Source organism: Scyliorhinus canicula, chromosome 13 (genome assembly GCF_902713615.1).
Source record: "Scyliorhinus canicula chromosome 13, sScyCan1.1, whole genome shotgun sequence".
Lineage (NCBI taxonomy): Eukaryota > Metazoa > Chordata > Chondrichthyes > Carcharhiniformes > Scyliorhinidae > Scyliorhinus > Scyliorhinus canicula.
Window position 1 is genome coordinate 45,304,397 of NC_052158.1, and position 19,969 is coordinate 45,324,365.

Consider the following 19,969-nt stretch of genomic DNA (forward strand, 5'->3'; position numbering starts at 1 on the left):
GGGGGGGGGTTGCAGAAAGCACAGTGTTACGCAGTCGCACACGGGAAGCACAGGACGTGGGCAGCTGGTGGTCGTCATGGCCAGGGCACCCAGCCATGCTGGCTGAAATAGGTGCTGGCATGTGGTGCAAGGTGGAGTGCGCCCACACTACCAGCGGGTGGGGTTCAGTTGCCCTCCAGGTGTGTGGGACAGGGGTTGGTGCCAGGGGCCCAGTGCTGCATACTCACCCTGGCCACCCTGAGGTTGTGCAGCTTCTTTCGGCACTGCTGCCATCGCAGTGGGGCCCATGGTGCTCACGTCCAGGCCCGGTCTGCAAACCGGGGTGCCGCTCTCCGTGCTGCCATCTTGTTGGCTTGGTCAGCCGCCGACCAAGGATTCCAGGGATCCGCGGCGGTCTGCAGGTGAGACTAAAACAACGCGGTTTCAAGTCTCCTCTCCCCAGCATAACCTTGGCAAACGTTCAAGCGATCGAAAACGAGCTGGATGAGCTTAACGCTAGACATGTCTCAAAGGGAAATAAGAGAGTGTTGTGTGCTCTGTTTCACAGAGACATGGCTCACTCTTGCCTTACCGGACTGTGCCATACAACCTGCGACTTCTCAATACGTTGGATGAACTGCACAGTGTCATCGGGCAAAGTGAAGGGTGGAGGGGTTTGCCTCCTCATCAACTCTTCCTGGTGCTCAGATGTGGCAACCCTGGCAACCTACTGCTCCCCGGACCTGGAATACCTGACTGTGAAGTGCCGCTCATACTACCTTCCATGTGAGTTCACTTCTGCCATCATCATGGCGGTCTACATCACACCCGAGGCAGAAGTGAAGAAGGTGCTGGACGAATTGTACACGGCTATAAATAACAAAGAAACAGAACACCCGGAGGTCTTGTTCATTGTGGCCGCGACTTCACAAGCCAACCTCAAGAGCGTATTGCCAAAATTCCACCAGCACATCTCCTGTCCCACCAGGGGCCCCAACATCCTTGACCATTATTAATTGACTACAACTCTGCCTCCATCCCGGCCAAGCTCATATCAAAACTCCAAAACCTAAAATTTGGCTCTTCCCTGTGCAACTGGATCCTCGACTTTCTGACTCACAGACCACAATCAGTAAGATAAACAACAACACCTCCTCCACTGGATAAAAGAAATGACTACAGATGCTGGATTCTGAAACCAAAGAGAAAATGCTGCAAAATCTCAGCAGGTCTGGCAGCAACTGTAGGGAGAGAAAAGAGCTAATGTTTCGAGTCCAGATGACTCTTTGTCAAAGTGTCCTCCATGAAGTCCTCAATACCGGAGCCCCGCAAGGCAGTAGTACTTAGCTCCTACTATACTCCCTACACACAAAGGACTGTGTAGAAAATTTGGCTCCAGATCCATCTATAGGTTTGCTGTTAACTACATCCGTAGTGGGTCTGATCTCAAACAACGATGAGTCAGAATACAGGAGGGAGATAGAGAACCTGGTGCCATGGTGTAATGACAACAATCTCTCCCTCAATGTCAGCAAAAGTAAGGAGTTGGCCATTAACTTCAGGAAGAGAAGTATCATACACACCCCTGTCTGTATCAATGGTGCCGAGGTGGAGATGGTTGAGAGCTTCAAATTCTTCAGTGTGCACATCACCAACAATCTGTCCTGGTCCACCCACGTCGATGCTACGACTAAGAAAGCACAACAGCGTCTGTACTTCCTCCGGAAACTAAGGAAATTCTGCATGTCCACAATGACTCTTACCAATTATTACAGATGCACCATAGAAAGCATCCTATATGGCTGCATCACAGCCTGGTATGGCAACTGCTCGGCCCAAGACCGTAAGAAACTACAGAGAGTTGTGAACACAGCCAAGTCCATCATGAACCCGCCTCCCATCCATTGACTCTGTCTACACCTCCCGCTGCTTTGGGAAAGCGGGCAGCATAATCAAAGACCCCTCCCACCCGGGTTATTCTCTCTTCCAACCTTTTACATCGGGCTGGAGATACAAAAGTCTGAGAACATGCACGTACAGGTTCTTCCCCACTGTTAGCAGACTCCTAAATGACCCTCTTATGGACTGAACTGATCTCTCTACACATCTTCTCTACTAAGTAGCATTACACTCTGTATGCTTCACTCTATGTCTATGCACATTGTGTATCTATCGTATGTCCTGGTTTTCATGTATGGAATGATCTGCCTGGACTGTACACAGAAAAATACTTTTCACTGTACCTCGGTACACGTAACAATAAATCTAAATCAAATCACCAGTCTATCTCTCTCCTCTTGTCTGTCCACTCCACTAGTCTATCGCTATCTTCCTGTCTGTCCACTCCACTAGTCTATCTCTCTCCTCTTGTCGGTCCATTCTACTAGTCTATCGCTATCTTCCTGTCTGTCCATTCCACTAGTCTATCTCTCTCCTCTTGTCTGTCCATTCCACTGCAGACCAGGACTATCTCTTCTCTATCATTCTTGGCTCTGAGGTCCACATATCCAAGGGGTGGTCTGTGCCCTCTTACTCCTGGCATTGAATCCAAGGACAGTCTATACTCTCTAATCTGACTGTGAGCCGAAGGACAGTCTGTACTCTCTGACTCCTGACTATGATCCAAGGACATTCCCTGTGCTGACTTTGATCCAAGTATTTTCTTTTGTCTGTGGGCCCCGACTCAGCCATTGCCGGTTATTGAGTTCCCCATAGCCTCAGAATTGAAAACTACACTCTGCCTCAACTTCATGGGTTTCAGTACGATCCATCCCTCATGGTCCACACTGACACACACGCATGTACGCTTACACACACATGCATGTACGCATACACACCATTTCCTATCTTAGAGCCTGTGTACATCCATTCCCATTTGTATTTGTCACCTCCCATCCAGCCTGTTGTTTCTTGGCATCTCTTCCATTTGCCCCCATACGGAACACGGATCACTAAGCCGCTCCAGTACTTTCTCAATATTGGCAGCCTAGTAATAAAATAACAAATTGGGTAAAGCTAAACCGCCTGACTGTCTATCCCTCTGGAGGATCGGCCACGTACCTTGTGGTTTTGCATTCCAAATAAAACAGGTCACTAAGTTCTTAACTTTGATAAAGAAGGATTTGAGGGAAAAGTGGGGAGATATTGAAAAATAAATAAAAACCTTGAGAGGACATTCATTTTAATAATCTGAACCCTGCCCACCTAGGACAGAGAGACGTTATCCCACTTCTGCAAGTCAGATTTGACACCATTAACTAGGCTAACATAATTTAATTTATGAAACGAGGCCCACCGGATTCCCAGATAATGAAAGCTAGATCTGGTCAGGCGAAAAGGTAACTTCCGCAGATTGGCTCCTCTCCCTTGTCCAAATTCAACTTCTACCCAGAGAAGGAGCCAAAACTCCAAAGTAGCTGAATTATCTCATCCATCGTGGAAACAGGGTCCATAATATAAAGAAGCAGATCATTTGCGTACAAGAACACCCTATACTCCCTCACTCGATTTAAACCCTTCCACTTACTGGAAGATCTTTCATTATTCTTTTTCGCTCGGTCACAATACCGGTCTCTGTCTGAATGTTCAGCCCTGCCCAAGTACCGCTGGCCAGTAATATCCTTGTGACTATGTAGACATCCACAGTAGGCCGTTCACCCCTACACTACCAGAGTGTGGCATTCCCCTGGTATTGCAATGGGACCAGCGCAGCACTGATGCAGGGAGACCACGAATGTTGCACTCACCTCAAAATTGCGGGTAAATTGAGGACAGAACGCTGCGCCATCTTTTTCAGAAGTGATTCAGGCCAACTGATTGGAACGTGAGACATGATTCTGGTGAGCAGCAGATTAATGAGCATTCCTGAGATGTTAATGATTACAAATGTTCACACCTCCAGCCAGTGGGATACCCAACCCACTATTAAACCACCACCGGGAGAATTGCAAACTGTTTTCAAGCTGGCGGGGTTCCAATATGTTGACTGCTGGATTCTCCAATCTCGCCTGTCATAAAACCCGGTGGGAAAATTACGCCCATAGTCACCCCCAGTCACAGAGTCAATCTCTGAGTTAATCCTACAACAGTGTGACACCCCATGTCCTTTGTCTCCACTCTCCCATGTTCCCTCTCTCCTGTTATCGCAGTATCCATCCCCTGTAGAACAATATTTGGTTTTTCGGCCAACCTGAATGTTTTTTGGTGCGATTCTCCGTCCAGCAAAATAGCGAAAAGCATTTGGGTGGAGAATCGCGTGTGAGCCGACAATCGTTGCTGGCGGCAGGCACTGACGGAATGCCATGCTCCGGTGCCTCGACAACAGCACCACCGCATTCTGTTCCGTACATACAGTAAATGGCGTTGGCATATCATTAACGGCCTGACCCGGTAGTCCTCTGCCTCGGACAGGAGGAATTATCGACAGCGAGTTTCACTTGTGGTTTTAAAAGTTGGAAAACAGGAGCCGTGGCTGCTGAGGGAGAATGAGGAGGTAGGACATGTTCCCAGAGGCGTGCCTGTGGGCTGCCGGTCCTGCCACTGGACTGGCCGGGGGGGGGGGGGGGGGGGGGGGGCGTCTGCTAGGGCCGGGGGGGGGAGGGAAACCAGGTGATGGGCCCTGGCGTCAGGATGTCCGCTTGGACCGGGGTGGTATCAAGGCACGAACTGCCATTGCCGCGGGCTGCTAGGCAGCCAACTTGTTACGCACCCCACTGACTGCTCACCGTGACTGCGTAGAGTGTCACCGGCCGTATGGGTGCACCCTCCCCCCCCTCCTACCACCCCACCTCCACTCTAACAATCCCCCCCCACCCAAAACTGATCTCCACTGAACAGAGGGGCACCACACAGCCCACCAAAGGGCTGTATGGGAAGGAGCTACTGGGGAGGAACCTGCAGCGGTGCAGCTTGCCCCAGAGGCCTGTGACCTGGCCTCCACCTTCCGCCCATCTTGCTCCCCCCCCCCCCGCACCACCCCACCGCCCCCAGCATCCCCACTGCAGTCAGCTCAGCCCATCCCTCACACCCTTTTGAAAGAGCACCGAGGTAAGTTGGAACTTTTGACAATAGGTGTTTATTTTGCAAAGAACATCGCTATAAAGGTTTGTGCCCTAGCCCCTATGTGCTGCACCAGCGCCAACTTAACTGGTGTCTACCTTTCTGGCCGTAAGGGCCCTAGGAGTAATGTCTAAGTGGATCCCAAGACGGTACCTCAGGAGTGAAGGCGACCTGCTGCGACTCCTACCTGGTGACATGGGTGCCTTTTGGCAGCCATCCTCTGGAGTGACCTAGCCTGGATGGGCCCGGCAGTCGCTCAGGTGTCGTAAGTGTCGTGGTGCCACCCTGTTCTACCCCCCCCGCCCATCAGATGCGCCGGGGGATCCACGGCGTTGTGGTGTTCCAGTACCTCCCCGATGAGAGTCACTTCCTCCTCCCTCTGGGTGCCCGAAGGCCCCCCGGCTATTCCGTGGGAAGGGGGTGCGACCAGAACGAACCTCTGGGGCTCATCCTTCACCACTAGCACCGTCAGCCCTGGAGGCCCGCTCACATCGATATGGATCTCCATGCTCATAGCCATGGAACACAGGGACTGCACCACATCACTCTGTGACTGTGCCAGCTCACTCCGGGACTAGCGCAGCAATGTTGGCGGTACTCAGCCATTACCCAATGTGACTGGGCCAAGCTCTGAAGCTCTGCTGCAATGTCCAAGTGGCCCTGGTACATAACTGCCTGTCACAGGGCAGCCCTATCCTGTGACTCAGCCACCACCTGCAAACTGTGCCCCAGGCCTTGGACATTGACCCATGGCCGATACCTTCACTCCCAAGGCCTCCACTGCGGCCAACACCCAGTGTTGGCCTGGGTGGCACGCATTGTTGGCACTGCCTGCTGCCCCTGCACACTGTTGGGCTTCTCCAACTGCACCTGCAGGCGCTGGAAGGTTGCTGGCAGCCCCTCATGTAGTCCCTGGCTCTGTGTCTGCATCTCCACTATCGATGGGACCGCCCTTTCCAGAAGCCCGAGACCCGTCTGGACGGCAGCTAGTCCCTGCGGTCGGGCCACCTTCCAACCGTTCCCCCCTCGGGGGTTCCTACCTCCACATCATGTACCGCTGCACATGTGTGGTGCGCACCAGATGGAGTTCCAGGAGCCTCTTCACTCAAGTGTCCAATCGAGGTGAGTGCCTCTGAAATGGTGGAGGTGTTGGTGACAGCTTTGACAGGAAGTCAGTGTCGTCCCCAGACTGGTGCTCTGGAGTGTCGGGTTGGCATTCGGGGTCTTGCATCACTATTGCCCCCGGAATATGCTTGGGGTTGGGGGACACCAGAAGGGCCCGCCTCGTTCCCAGGAGATCCTGCAAGACACAAGACATGACGCATGTTTGGACCGCATGATTGGATCGAGGGTTGGGGTCGTGTGGGGAGGTGGTGGTCGTGCCATACAAAGCATGAACAACTGCAAACGCAGAGGGTTCTCATTTGGTTGCCTGATGTCGGCCTCTGCCTTGCTCACTGCCCTCTCTTCAGGACCACCGACTGCGGTGGTAATAGGCCGCCCTCCTGTCTTCTCGCTCTTCGGTCACCTTCTCCTGTGCGCAGGGAGGTGGGGGGGGGGGGGGTGCAGAAAGCACAGTGCTAGGCAGTCGCACACGGGAAGCACAGGACGTGGGCAGCTGGTGGTCGTCATGGCCAGGGCACCCAGCCATGCTGGCCGAAATGGGTGCTGGCATGTGGTGCAAGGTGGACTGCGCCCACACTACCAGCGGGTGGGGTTCAGTTGCCCTCCAGGTGTGTGGCACAGGGGTTGGTGCCAGGGGCCCAGTGCTGCATACTCACCCTGGCCACCCTGAGGTTGTCCAGCTTCTTTCGGCACTGCTGCCGTCGCAGTGGGGCCCATGGTGCTCACGTCCAGGCCCGGTCTGCAAACCGGGGTGCCGCTCTCCGTGCTGCCATCTTGTTGGCTTGGATGAGTGTGTGTGGGGAGTGGAATGCTGATCTGTGGCTGCAGCTTGTCAGCCTCTCGAGTGGCAATCGTGACCCCGGCGAATCGGACACCGTTTTCCATTCGAGTTAATCGGGTTCCAAGTGGCACTGGTGCTAGTCCATTAACGAATCATGAATTGCTCCGGGACTGGGGCCAATGTAGTTGTTGTAGAACTCCACCGATTCAATCCCGGCTTCAAAACTTAGTTTCTGAAACGGAGAATCCCACCCTTTATCTTTTTTATTTCAATTCTATTCAGCAAATTTCATTTATTTTTAATTTTCATAACATGGAATGTCTGAGGTGAATATCATTGATGTCTTTAAGGGGAAACTAGATAAGCTCATGAAGGGGAAAGGAACAGAAGAATATGCTGATAAGGTGAGATGAAGAAGAGTGAGAGGAAGCTCGTGTGAAGCACCAACACCAGCATGGAGCAATTGGGCTGAATGGCCTGATTCTGCTCTGTAATTATATGTATGTAATGTTCCCCGGTTGAATTTGAACTCATAATCTCTGGATTGTTAATCCAGCACCATATAAATCCAGCTGTAATACCTGGAGCCACATTAAGTGAGGTTTTATTCAGACGGGATAACGACAAGTCCCCACTTCATCTGCTGCTCAAAGCCAACTTCGCTTCACGTCCGTTTTCAAAGCTTCATGAAACTCCTGTTACTCCAGAAATATTTGGAGCAATTTGAACTTTAAACAATGTTCCATGTGGTGTGTAAAATGATTCCTGCTTCAAACCTTTATTTACATATAAGAACAAAAGAACTAGGGGCAGGAATGGCAGCGCGGTGGTGCTGGGGACCCGGGATCGATATTGGGTCTGGGTCACTGTCCATGTGGAGATTGCACATTCTCCCCATGTCTGTGTGGGTCTCATCCTCACAGCCCAAAGGTGTGCAGGGTAGGTGGATTGGCCACGCTACAATTGCCCCTTAATTGGAACAAAAGAATTGGGTACTCTAAATTTATTTCAGAAACAAACCAGGAGCAGGAGTAGGCAATTCCAGGAGCAGGAGTAGGCAATTCAGCCTCTCGATGATATGATGATATCAGAAGTCATATTAATATGGGATCCACAGTGTACAAAGGAATTCTTCCAGCCAGCTCCTATTTTGGGGAGGTAGTGGCATAGTGGTATTGTCACTGGACTAGTAATCCAGACATCCAGGGTAATGCTCTGGGGACCCAGGTTTGAATCTCACTATGGTAGGTTGTGGGACCTGAATTGAATTGATATCTAGAATTAAAAGTCAAATGGTGACCATGAAACCATTGTAAATTGTCGTAAAAACCCATCTGGTTCACTCGTGTCCTTGAGGGAAGGAAATCTGCCATCCTTACCCGGTCTGGCCGACATGTGACACCGGGTCCACAGCAATGTGGTTCACTCTTAACTTCCCTCTGAAATGGCTTAGCAAACCACTCAGTTCAAGGGCAATTAGGGATGGGCAACAAATGCTGGCCCAGTCAGCAACGGCCACATCCCATGAAAGAGTAAAGAAAAAGTCCACAAAGAAAATTAGTGCATTTCAATAAAAAAACTCTTTGAACTTTTTAGTCTGTCTCAATTTAGTCTGTCTCCATACACACACATTGAACATAACCTTTAAAGTGCTCAGGTCTTCACTTTCAAATTCTATCCCTGCAAATGAAGTAACATCCTTTGCAAACTCTTTGGATAGAAGCTGTTTGAGAAAGATGCTTTGAAGTGGTTTGTGGTCAGAATCTACCATCACTGTCTCTCTCCCAAACAGGTACTGGTTGAGATGGTCACAAACAAAGACAATATCCAGGCATTCCTTCTCAATCTGTACATAACATTGTTCAGTTTGTGTTAATGCTCTGGATACAAACACAACTGGTTGTCCTTGCTGCATGAGGGTTGCCCCAAGTCCTGTTTCACTGGCATCTCACTGCAGGGTGACTTCATCATTGGCATCATAGTACCTCAGCACTGACGTTGTCATCACTAGTTGTTTGATGTGAGTGAAAGCTGCTTCTTGTTTTGTGTCCTTTGCAGTGAGCTGTGTAGAGATTCACACTCGATTACCAAGAACTTGGTTCAGTAGTTCAATAGTGGGTTCACTGATGTTCCAGGGGGTTTGACAACTGAATGGACCAGCTTTGAAACCTTTGTGAAGACTTTGTCAGATGCCTCAGACATGAACAGCTCCTCCAATGTGAATGCATTGATGTGCACAGAGCTTTCGAGGCTGCAAGAATGATTTGTCACACACCTCGCAGGTGAATGGTTTCTCCCGTGTGAATCTGTCAGTATCAGAGGAGGTGCGATGAATTTGAGAATGATTTGTCACACATCTCACAGATGAACGATTTCTTCCTTGTTTGAATGCGTTGGTGTCTGCAGAAGCTTGATAACGGAGAGAATGATTTGTCATACACCTCGCATGTGAATGGACTCTCCCCTGTGTGAGTGCGTTGATGGACAAGGAGGCTCAATGACCGCAAGAATGATTTGTCACACATCTCGCAGGCGAATGGTTTCTCCCCGGTATGAGTGCTTTGGAGACCTCAAGAACGATTTGTTACTCACCTTGCAAGTGAATGGTTTCTCCCCCGAGTGGCTCCCCTGGTGGATCAGGAGCTTTGATAACTGTTACACATGAGCGGTCTCTCCCCAATGTGAATGCTTAGGTGTGCACGGAGGTTTGTTAATTGTGAGAATGATTTGTCACATGCCATCCACTTGAATGGTCTCTCCTCAATGTAAATACATTGGTGAACACAGAGGTTCTGAGACCGTGAGAATAATTTCTTACACACCACACATGTGAACGGTTTCTCCCTTGTGTGGACCATCTGATGGAGCAGGAGTTTGGATGAAACAGAGAAGGATTTATTACAGACATCAAATGTGAATGGTTTCTCCCCTGTGTGAATACGTTGGCGTTCACATAGGGTTGATGACTGTGAGAATGATTTATTGCTCACCACACAAGTGAATGGTTTATCCCCTGTGTGAATCCTCTGGTGTCTTTGGAGATTGGAGGAATCGGTGAAAGTTGCCTCACACACCTCACATCTGAGCAGTTTCTCCCCTGTGTCAATCCTCTGATGTATCAAAAGGCCCGGAAAAGTCACAAAAGCTTCACCAGATGCCTCACGCTTGAATTGTTGCTCTTCCACGTGGCTGCCCTTGCTTACCAGTGGTTCTTAAAGGTGCATCTGGTGTTTTCAGAGATGTTGTGAGCAATTGGAGCAATCCTCACACAAGACCAGCCTCTCCCCTGTAAGAATGAGTCAGTGGTTCATGAGGCTCGACGAATGATTGAAGCTTTCACCACACTTGGAGCCCAATCACACTTCTTCCCAGCCTCACCCTGACTGATCACTCATAGCCAAATCTTCAGAAAGGTTGGTTCTGATGGAAGGTTCCACACCACTGACCAGTTTCAGATCGGATGATGTGTCAAAGCTCCCTGACCCAACTGATTTCCAGATGATGGTTTCACTGCCCAACCTTCTCTGTGTTGAGCAATGCTGTGAAGGGACTGGATGGCTTCCCACAGTTGTGAGGTTGTTCCTTGGGTGATGGTCAGGATCTATCTGTGGTGTCTATCCTCTCTGTATTCTCTAGTGCAGTACGGTGCAATTCTTCTGTAAAACAGGAAAAAGAAACATGATTTCCTCCAATTCCCTCTCCTCTTTTGCTGAAGGGGCTGACTCCTCAGTTAGAGACTGTTCCACAGTGAGTGCCAGTCTGCTATTCCCCTGTGTGGGGCAACAGATACAAGTCCATTCTTTTTCCTCACTTGACTGTCACACAACCTCTGTTTCCAGCAGGGACACTGGATTGTGACCAGGAGCAAACAACATGGCTACTTTCTTTCCTCCGCCCAGCCCCATATCTTGCCAGGTACCAGGACATTGGAAAAGACAGTCAGGCGGAGTGTAAAACAGGCTATCAATTCACTATGAGTTTTAGTTTTCCTGGCAAAGACTAGTTTTATCCTTAGGGTACGTGTTTAATATAAAGGAACAGGAGTCAGTCCCTCGAGCCTGCCCCACCATTCAATATGATCATGGCTGATCAAGGTCCTCACATCAACTTTCCTTCCCTTTCCCTGTAACTCTGAATTTCCTTACTGATCAATAATCTATCTCAGCCTTAAATTTACACAAGGACTCACAACTCCCTGTGGCAAGGAGTAGACTCAGAGACAAAATTCCTCCTCACCTCAGTCTTAAATTGGCATCCCTTTATTCTGAGACTATGCCCTCTGGTCCTAGACTCTCCCATGAAGGAAAACATCCTCTCAGCATTTACCTTGTCAAGCCCCTTAAGAACCCTGTATGTTTCAATGATGTCACTCTTAATTCATCTAAATTTCAATGAGTGGAGTCCCAATATGTTTAATCTTTGCTCATAAGCAAATACCTCCATACCGGGAATCATCCAAGTGAACCTTTTCTGAACCGCCGACAATGAAATAATATCTTTCCTTAAATAAGCGAACCAAAATTGCTCACAATACTCCAGATATGGGGTGGGATTCTCTGATTCTGAGGCTAAGTGTTGACACTGTCGTAAACGGCGATGCAGCTCCAGCTGCCGATACCGGTGTCAAATAGGCGGTGCGGGTCTGCGCCTGCGCGCTACGGCCACCGCGAATTCCGCATATGCATTACGACCAGCGCGAACTTGCGCCTGCGCGCTATTTGCCTTCTCTGCTCCAGCCCTGACACAACATGGCAGAGAGCTACAGGAGCCCGGCACAGAGTAAAATAGGCCCCTATCAGGAGAAGCCAGCCTGCTGATCGGTAGGCCCCGATCGTGGACTAGGCAACGGTGGAGGCCCCCCAGGAGATCCCCCTCCCCCACTGCAGGATGAGCGCTGAGGACCCGCCGGGTAGGACAACATGTGAACTGCGCCGGTGGGACTCGGCCTGTCTTAGTGGAGAATCTGCGGGGTGCAGCGTAGAGCGGCCCCCGACTGGTGCCGCATGCAATCGTCGGAGCGGCGTCGCTTGAATTGCGGCCCCCCCCACCCCCGCCGATTCTCCGACCCGGCCCGGGGTGAGAGAATTCCGCACATGGTCTGACCAGTACCTTATAGAGTTGCAGTAAGACTTCCCAACTCTTATGCTCCAACCCCCTTGAAATAAGGGCCAATATTCCATTCGCCTTCCTGATGCATCTGTGTGCTGGCTTTCTGTGTTTCATGAACAAGTACCCCCAAGTCCCTTTGTGTTGCAGCTTTTAGCAAGTTTTGTCCATTTAAATAATACTCTGATCTTTCATTCTCCTTTCCAAAATAAATAAATTCACATTTTCCCACATTATACTCCGTTTGCCAACTTTTTGCGCACTTACTTAAGAGATACCTTTCAATATCTCTTTACAAACTGTTTGTGTCCCTCAAACAACTTGCCTTTCAAGCTATAGAAAACACACTGGCAGGAAGAGATGGGAGCCAAGGAAAATATTGCTTCAGCATAGCTGATTGAAGGGTTCGGGTTTATCCTGGGAATTAGACACACTGCACTCACTCAGACTGCACATCCCAAATTCAGCTCTCAGACACAGCACTGGGCATAACTATCAAATCCAAGCCCAGGCTTATGGGAAAGGCCGAGGCCTTCAGTTAAAATGATTAGAGAAGACACAAAAATGCAATTCAATAAATGGATTAGATTGGAATTGTTTATTGTCACGTGTACCGAGGTACAGTGAAAAGTATTTGCGAGCAGCTCAACAGATCATTTAGTACATGAAAATAAAATAAAACAAAAAGAAAATACATAATAGGGCGACACAAGGTACACAGTGTATCTCTGCACAGACAAGCCAGGAATCGAAGCTGGGACCCTGGCGCTGTGAAGCAACAGTGTAAACCACTGTGCTACAGTGATATGTTCACCTGACACTCTTCTAAGTTTCATTTTGTGTTCTGGGAAAGATCTAGAGTCATATTCAAATCTTTCATTATTTTAGTTCAGTCAAGTTTGGTGTAAACTGAATATTGTGTTGTCTGCTGTTTCTTCAATCTTCTACATAGATTTCTAACACAGCAAATTCATTTTTTTAACGTAACCCAAACTACCTGATTTGTCAGCATAGTGTGTTCCTATACACTGAAACACTCAGGAGCCTACAATAAGAGTCCTGCACACAATATATAACGGCCAATGTCACTGTGGTTTATTTTCTCCCTCAATGGATTTATAAATGTCTAGTTCACAGGAAGACGAACATTTCTCTATGAAAGAAAGACTTAGAATTTTAAATCAACTTTCACAAACCAGGGTTGTCTAAACTCCTCGGTTACTGTAGTCACAATGCTGACAATAAAGGCAATGGTTATGTGGGTCGATGTGAAAGTAGAGTTGTGACCATAAATAGATCAGCCATGATCTTATTGAATAGCAGAGCAGGCTCAAAGGGCTGAATGGCCAACTCATGTTCCTCATTTCTATGGTTTGGGGGAGGGGTATCGGTTCGCTCAGTTGGCTGGGCAGCGGGTTCGTGATGCGAGGCTAGCAGCACAGATTCAATCCCCTTACCAGCTGAAGTTATTCATCAAGGTCCTGCCTTCTCAACCTTGCCCCTTGCCTGAGGTGTGGTGACCCTCAGGTTAAATCACCACCAGTCACCTTTCAAAGGGGAAAGCAACCTATGGTCATCTGGGACTGTGGCGGCATGTCATGTTCCTGGAGAATGATGATGATAGCCATAATGGCATTATTCCCTCAGTAATATTGTGTGGAGGTTCTGCTTTGTCTTTTTCATTTATGATAGAGTTTAAAATGGTGAACTTTCTCTCTATCCCACTCTTATAATGCTGGAGCATGGAAGAGAGAGAGAGTTGGAGGGTGGAAGGACAGGAGAGAAGAAGAGAGATAAGAGGAGGGAGTAGGTAGATGGGGGAGGAGAACGAGAATGGCAAGATAGAAACACAACAGAGAAAGAGGAAAGAGTAGTGATGGGAGGAGATGATACAAAGAGAGTAAATGACTCCTCTGAGTAAATGATTTCATTAAATTGAATACAACACTCAAGAGAGCAGCAGCAGAGGTCACTTCAGATTTATGGAATAGCTGCTTCCCCAAGGTGCTGGGAGTTATTCATAAAACTGAAATGACATTGAAGGTCACCAAGGAGCCTCACAGAGCTCCAGGGACCAATTCCCCTCCTTCATGTCTTGTTTAATGGCCGTCTGAGACTACACCATGTGAATGTCACTCACACTGGATCATCCCTCAATGTTTTCATTGTCAGGGACTCGAACATCACACCCATATTCAGGGAAGGTATGTCAAAATGGTCAGATGATTCGGGACAAGGTCCATCCCTTCCTTCCGCGGCTGATGTCACCATTTCATGTACCACACACTTGAGGAGGAGGTGTTGTGTATTGTGTGATGTTCCTTGTATAGTTCTCCAATATGGCTAAAAATTGTAGCGTTGACAAAGAACATCAAGCTATGTATTTGAAACAATGTTAGTTCATTTTACACTTCTTCAAATGGTTTGCACACTTCACTAAGTATTGATAATCAAACAACAGTATAAAATCTATGTTATAGAAACCTATAATTGTTTTCAGTACAGTTTACAATCTATCTCAATCTCTATCCTTCTTCACAACCTTCTCCCAGAATACCTAGAGATGCAGCCTTTTATAAGACTACTCAGTGATGCCATCTAGTGTTGAGGTTCATGAACACCACCTTATTAACGCTTTACACTCCTTACATTATACATATCATTACATATTGATTCTGGTGGGAGACTCTAAAAACACTTGAGATAATTTTTCTCTCCCTCCCAGGCATCTTTCTTGTGTGCCCATCTCTATCTCCTGTGAATCATTGTCTTACAGGCACCTGTCGCTCCTGGGACCCTATCAATGCTGTGTTCCTCTCCCCTGTGTCACTGTTTCATGTTGTCCCTCTCTCCTGTGCTAATCTCACCTCTGTACGGCATCGGTGTCTTCTGATCTGCCAAACACATCCGAGGCTACACATTCCACACCGATGTTGTCAGTTTGGAAGCCTCCGAGGATGAAGAATGCTATTCCCACATTAGAAATCTCTGTCAAACATTTACCAGGGGAACTGAGACAGCAGCTGCAATAAGTGAGGTTTTATTCAGATGGGACAATGACAAGTTTAAATCCCCACCTGATCTGCTGCTCAAAGTCGCCTCCGTTTCCCCGGTCAGTTTCCCAAACTTCAGGAAACTCCTGTTATTGCAGAAATATTTGGATTGGCTGTGAGAGACGTCAATCAGAGAGCCCACCCACTCTGCCCATTCTCTCCTCTTCCTCTACCACAGCTGCTTCACTTCCTGTAGGGACTCAAAACCAAGTCAGGAGATGGTGAGTGAAGGAGCAGAATTTACAATCATTACATTGCACAATATCCACACTAATGTTCAGGCAGTCTGACTATCCTGTGGGCAATCAGCTGTGGAAATGCCCCTTATGCTGTGTGAGAAGATCCAGCTCAGAAACCTGTTTACTCGGTGCTTTGTGCTGAGCTGTTTGATTGGCTGTGTGTTGGATATTCAGGGTGTTTATTGGAAACATTTCCCTTCTGATTTACAGACTGAGTTTTGTTGATGGGTCATTGCTGAATATGAGGAGCAGAGACACATTTATTGAAATGTCTTTTAAATCTTTCAAGATTTTCCTTGAAGGCCTCCGCCTTTCCCAGAAGCCTGGGCTTGGATTTGATAGTTTTGCCCAGTGCTGTGTGTGAGAGCTGAATTTGGGATGTGCAGTCTGAGTGATTGCAGTGTACCTAATTTCCCTGGACAAACCAGAACTCTTCAGTCAGCTACAATGAACCAATGTTTTCCATAGCTTCCAGCACTTCATGGCCAGTGTGTTTTCTTAAAATTAATTTTGGAAAACGGGGAGAAATTTCAAAATCTACATTGAATTAAGATTTCTGCTGAGTTTATATTAAACACAGACTCCCAAGTGTAAAACCGGTCTTCACCACCACGACTTGAGCTCATAGTAAATTGACAGCCCGACTGTCTTTCCATTGCCCTCATGGTGCCTGGAAGATAGGGGTCTGGATGCAGGAAAGAAAGTAGCCACGTTGTCTGCTCCTGGTCGCTATTCAGTATCCCTGCTGGAAACAGAGGTTTTGTGACAGTCAAGTGAGGAAAAAGACTTGCATCTGATCCCCCACACACACAGGGGAATAGCAGACTGACACTCGCTGTTAACAGACTCTAACTGAGGAGTCAGTCCCTTCAGCAAAGGAGGAGAGGGAGTTGGAGGAAGTCATGTTATTTTTTGTTTTACAGAAGTACTGCACTGCCCTTCACCAGAGTATACAGAGAAAATAGACACCACAGATAGATCCTGACCATCACCCAAAGAACAACTGTGGGAAAACAACCAGTCCCTTCACAGCATTGCTCAACACATAGAGGGTTGGGCAGTGAAACCATCATCTGGAAATCGGTCGGGTCAGGGGAGCTTTGACATCATCAGATCTGAAACTGGTCAGTGGTGTGGAACCTTTCATCAGGTTTGGCTATGGGTAATCGGTCAGGGTGAGGCTGGGATGAAGTGTGAGTGGACTCCAAAGTGTGATGAGAGTTTCAATGATGCATCGAGCCTCATGAACCACTGACTCATTTCTGCAGGTGAGAGGCTGTTCAAATGTGAGGTGTTTGAGGAAGGCTCCACAGACTCCTATGACCTTGTAACACAACCCACATCTATTGGACAACTGTTAACACAGGCCAGTCACATGGAAGATAAATCATTCAAGTGTGAGGTGTGTGAGAAATCATTGTCGGATGCTTGGCATCTCCGTGCACACCAGCGAATTCACACAGGGGAGAAGCCATTCACGTGTGATGTGTGCAAGAAAGGATTCTCAGAGTCATCGACCTTCAACGTACACCAACGGATTCACACTGGTGAGAAGCCATTCACATGCAAAGTGTGTGACAAATCATTCCCGTGGTCATGGACCCTCCTCAAACACCAACGCATTCACTCAGGTGAGAAACCATTCACGTGCGAGGTATGCAACAAATCCTTCTCACAATCATCAAACCTCCGCTCACACCAACGTATTCACACAGGCGAGAAGCCATACACGTGTGAAGTCTGCCAGAAATCATTCTCAGAGTCATCGAACCTCCGTGTGCATCTACGCATCCACACCGGGGAGAAGCGGTTCAAATGCAAGGATTGTGACAAAGCCTTCACACAGTTAGTGAGCCTCCTGGCCCATCAAAGAATCCACACAGGGGAGAAACCCTTCAACTGTGAAGTTTGCGATAAAGCTTTTACAACATCTGCAAAGCTTCTGATGCACCAAAGGATTCACACTGGGGAGAAACCCTTCAGGTGTGATATTTGTGAGATGTCATTTATCGAATCCTCTGAACTCCTGATACACCAGAGGATTCACACAGGGGAGAAACCATTCAAGTGTAAGGTGTGCGATAAATCATTCTCACAGTCATCGAATCTGCACACTCATCAACGCCTTCACACAGGGGAGAAACCATTCAAGTGTAAGGTGTGCGATAAATCTTTCTCACAGTCATCAAATCTGCACATCCATCAACGCCTTCACACAGGGGAGAAGCCATTCAAATGTGACATGTGCAAAAAAACATTTGTATGCTTATCGACCCTCTGCAGACACCAACGCATTCACACTGGGGAGAAACCATTCACATGCGAAGTGTGCAACAAATCATTCTTGCAGTTATCAGGCCTCCATGCACACCAACGCATTCACACAGGGGAGAGACCATTCAAGTGTAAGGTGTGCGATAAATCATTCTCAAAGTCATCGAATCTGCACACCCATCAGCGCCTTCACACAGGGGAGAAGCCATTCAAATGTGACATGTGCAACAGATCATTTGCATGCTTATCGACCCTCTGCAGACATCAACGCATTCACACAGGGGAGAAACCATTCAAGTGTAAGGTGTGCAATAAATCATTCTCACAGTCATCGAACCTCCGTGTGCATCTACGCATTCACACCGGGGAGAAGCGGTTCAAATGCAAGGATTGTGACAAAGCCTTCACACAGTTAGTGAGCCTCCTGGCCCATCAAAGAATCCACACAGGAGAGAAACCCTTCAAATGTGAGGTTTGCGATAAAGCTTTTACGACATCTGCAAAGCTTCTGATGCACCAGAGAATTCACACTGGGGAGAAACCCTTCAGCTGTAATGTTTGTGATATGTCATTTATCGAATCCTCTGAACTCCTGACACACCAGAGGATTCACACAGGGGAGAAACCATTCAAGTGTGAGGTGTGCAATAAATCATTCTCACAATCATCAAATCTGCACACTCATCAACGCCTTCACACAGGGGAGAAACCATTCAAATGCAACCTTTGTGACAAAGCCTTTGCACAGTTATCGAGCCTCACGAGACATCAGACAATCCACACAGGGGAGAAACCCTTCAAGTGTGAGGTTTGTGATAAAGCTTTTGCAACATCTACGAGGCTACTGATGCATCAGAGAATTCACACTGGTGAGAAACCTTTCAGGTGTGAGGTGTGTAATAAGGGTTTTGCGCGATCATCGGAGCTGGTGAGACACCAACACATTCACCCAGAGGAGAAGCTGTTCATGTGAGGCCTGTGAAAAAACCTTCACAGAGTTATCGAGCCTCCTGAAACATCAGACAATCCACAGCGGGGAGTAACACATCAAATTTAATGTTTGCAGTAAAGCTATTGTGCATCGTTGACCCTCCTCGGAAATACCAACATTCACACAGGGAAGAAACCATTCTGTGAAATGTTCATGACATGGCTTTCACCTAACCCTCTGTTCTTCTGAAGCACAAGTGGATCCGCACTGGAGAGAAACCATTCTGGTGTGAGATGTGATGAGATCTTCACACAGTCAGTGTTGTGGTGATCTGGACATCTGCAATACACCAGGGACTACAGCACAGATGTAATAGCCACAACATCACTAGAGGGCAGCATCAGAGGCGGGTGATCAATGACGATTCAAGTGAACCAGACATTACTCTAGAAGAGGAGTACCAAGGAATCAAAGAGGAATCACATCAACCACAAATGACTGATGTCACCAAGATCAATGCAACATCAGATCATTCTCACAATCCTCAAGAAGAAACGCTGAATGAAACATCAGATGCCAAAAAGGATACTGACACAAATAACTTTGAGAATGACTCAAATTATCCACACGGAATAGTCATTGAGCGCAACAAGAACCACAAAAACCACAAGACGTACAACAGAAACAAGAACAACAATAGCAACAAGAATAACAATAAGAAGCACAACAAAAGCTACAAGCACAACAACAAAAACTACAAGAACAACAAAAAAAACCAAGCATAACAAAAACAACAACTGCAACAACAACAAGATCAACAACGAAGACAACAATAACAGAAACAACAAGCACGACAAAAACAACAACGGAAACAACAAAGACTGAAACAACTGAAACAACAAAACAACAACAATGAAACAAAGACCTGTACAAGGCACAACTCTGCACATGAAGGACAATGTAGCAGCACAGCTCAAAACAATGGCAAGAGTACAAACATAACATGGCATGACAATGAATTTCGCGAATTCATATCTGCCCCACAGCAAACAAACAAACCAGCTTTCAAGAAAGATGACATACAGAATCAATACCACAGGCACAGGAAAAAGTCCAGGTCAGACAACAAAGATGCCATACAGAATCAATACCGCAAGCACAGGAAAAAGTCCAGATCAGACAACGGTGCAACACAGAATCGCTACCCACAATCGAATGGGAAAGGGGAAAAAGGTGGCCACATCATTAATCGACTCATCAGCAAGGCAACTGATTCACACTCCGACATCAACCTAGCTCTGTTGTCGTACCGAGGAACCCCATTGAGCTCAGGACTGTTGCCAGCGCAAATGCTCTTCGGCAGAGACATCCGGACAACCCTACCGGCAATGCAATTCCAAAACCCCGGCAACGCACCGGTTTT

The 19,969-nt window shown here is 47.8% G+C and overlaps 1 protein-coding gene and 1 long non-coding RNA gene across 4 annotated transcripts in view; one reads left to right on the forward strand and one right to left on the reverse strand.

Annotated features, from left to right (window-relative positions):
* LOC119976643 (zinc finger protein 721-like) overlaps positions 1-19,969 on the forward strand; it is a 999,221-nt gene that overhangs the window by 950,937 nt on the left and 28,315 nt on the right. Inside the window, exons 1-2 of one of the 3 annotated variants that reach the window (XM_038817293.1) lie at positions 15,304-15,323; positions 16,265-19,294. In XM_038817293.1, coding sequence (XP_038673221.1) covers positions 16,717-18,588 — 1,872 coding nt within the window. In that variant the 5' untranslated portion in view covers positions 15,304-15,323; positions 16,265-16,716 and the 3' untranslated portion in view covers positions 18,589-19,294. Of the gene's footprint in view, positions 1-15,283; positions 19,295-19,969 lie in introns of those variants that run through there. The other 2 variants (XM_038817294.1, XM_038817296.1) reach the window with 2 other exon arrangements.
* Positions 1-19,969, reverse strand: part of LOC119976707 — a 60,650-nt gene that overhangs the window by 24,460 nt on the left and 16,221 nt on the right. The gene's annotated exons all lie outside the window — the stretch shown is intronic.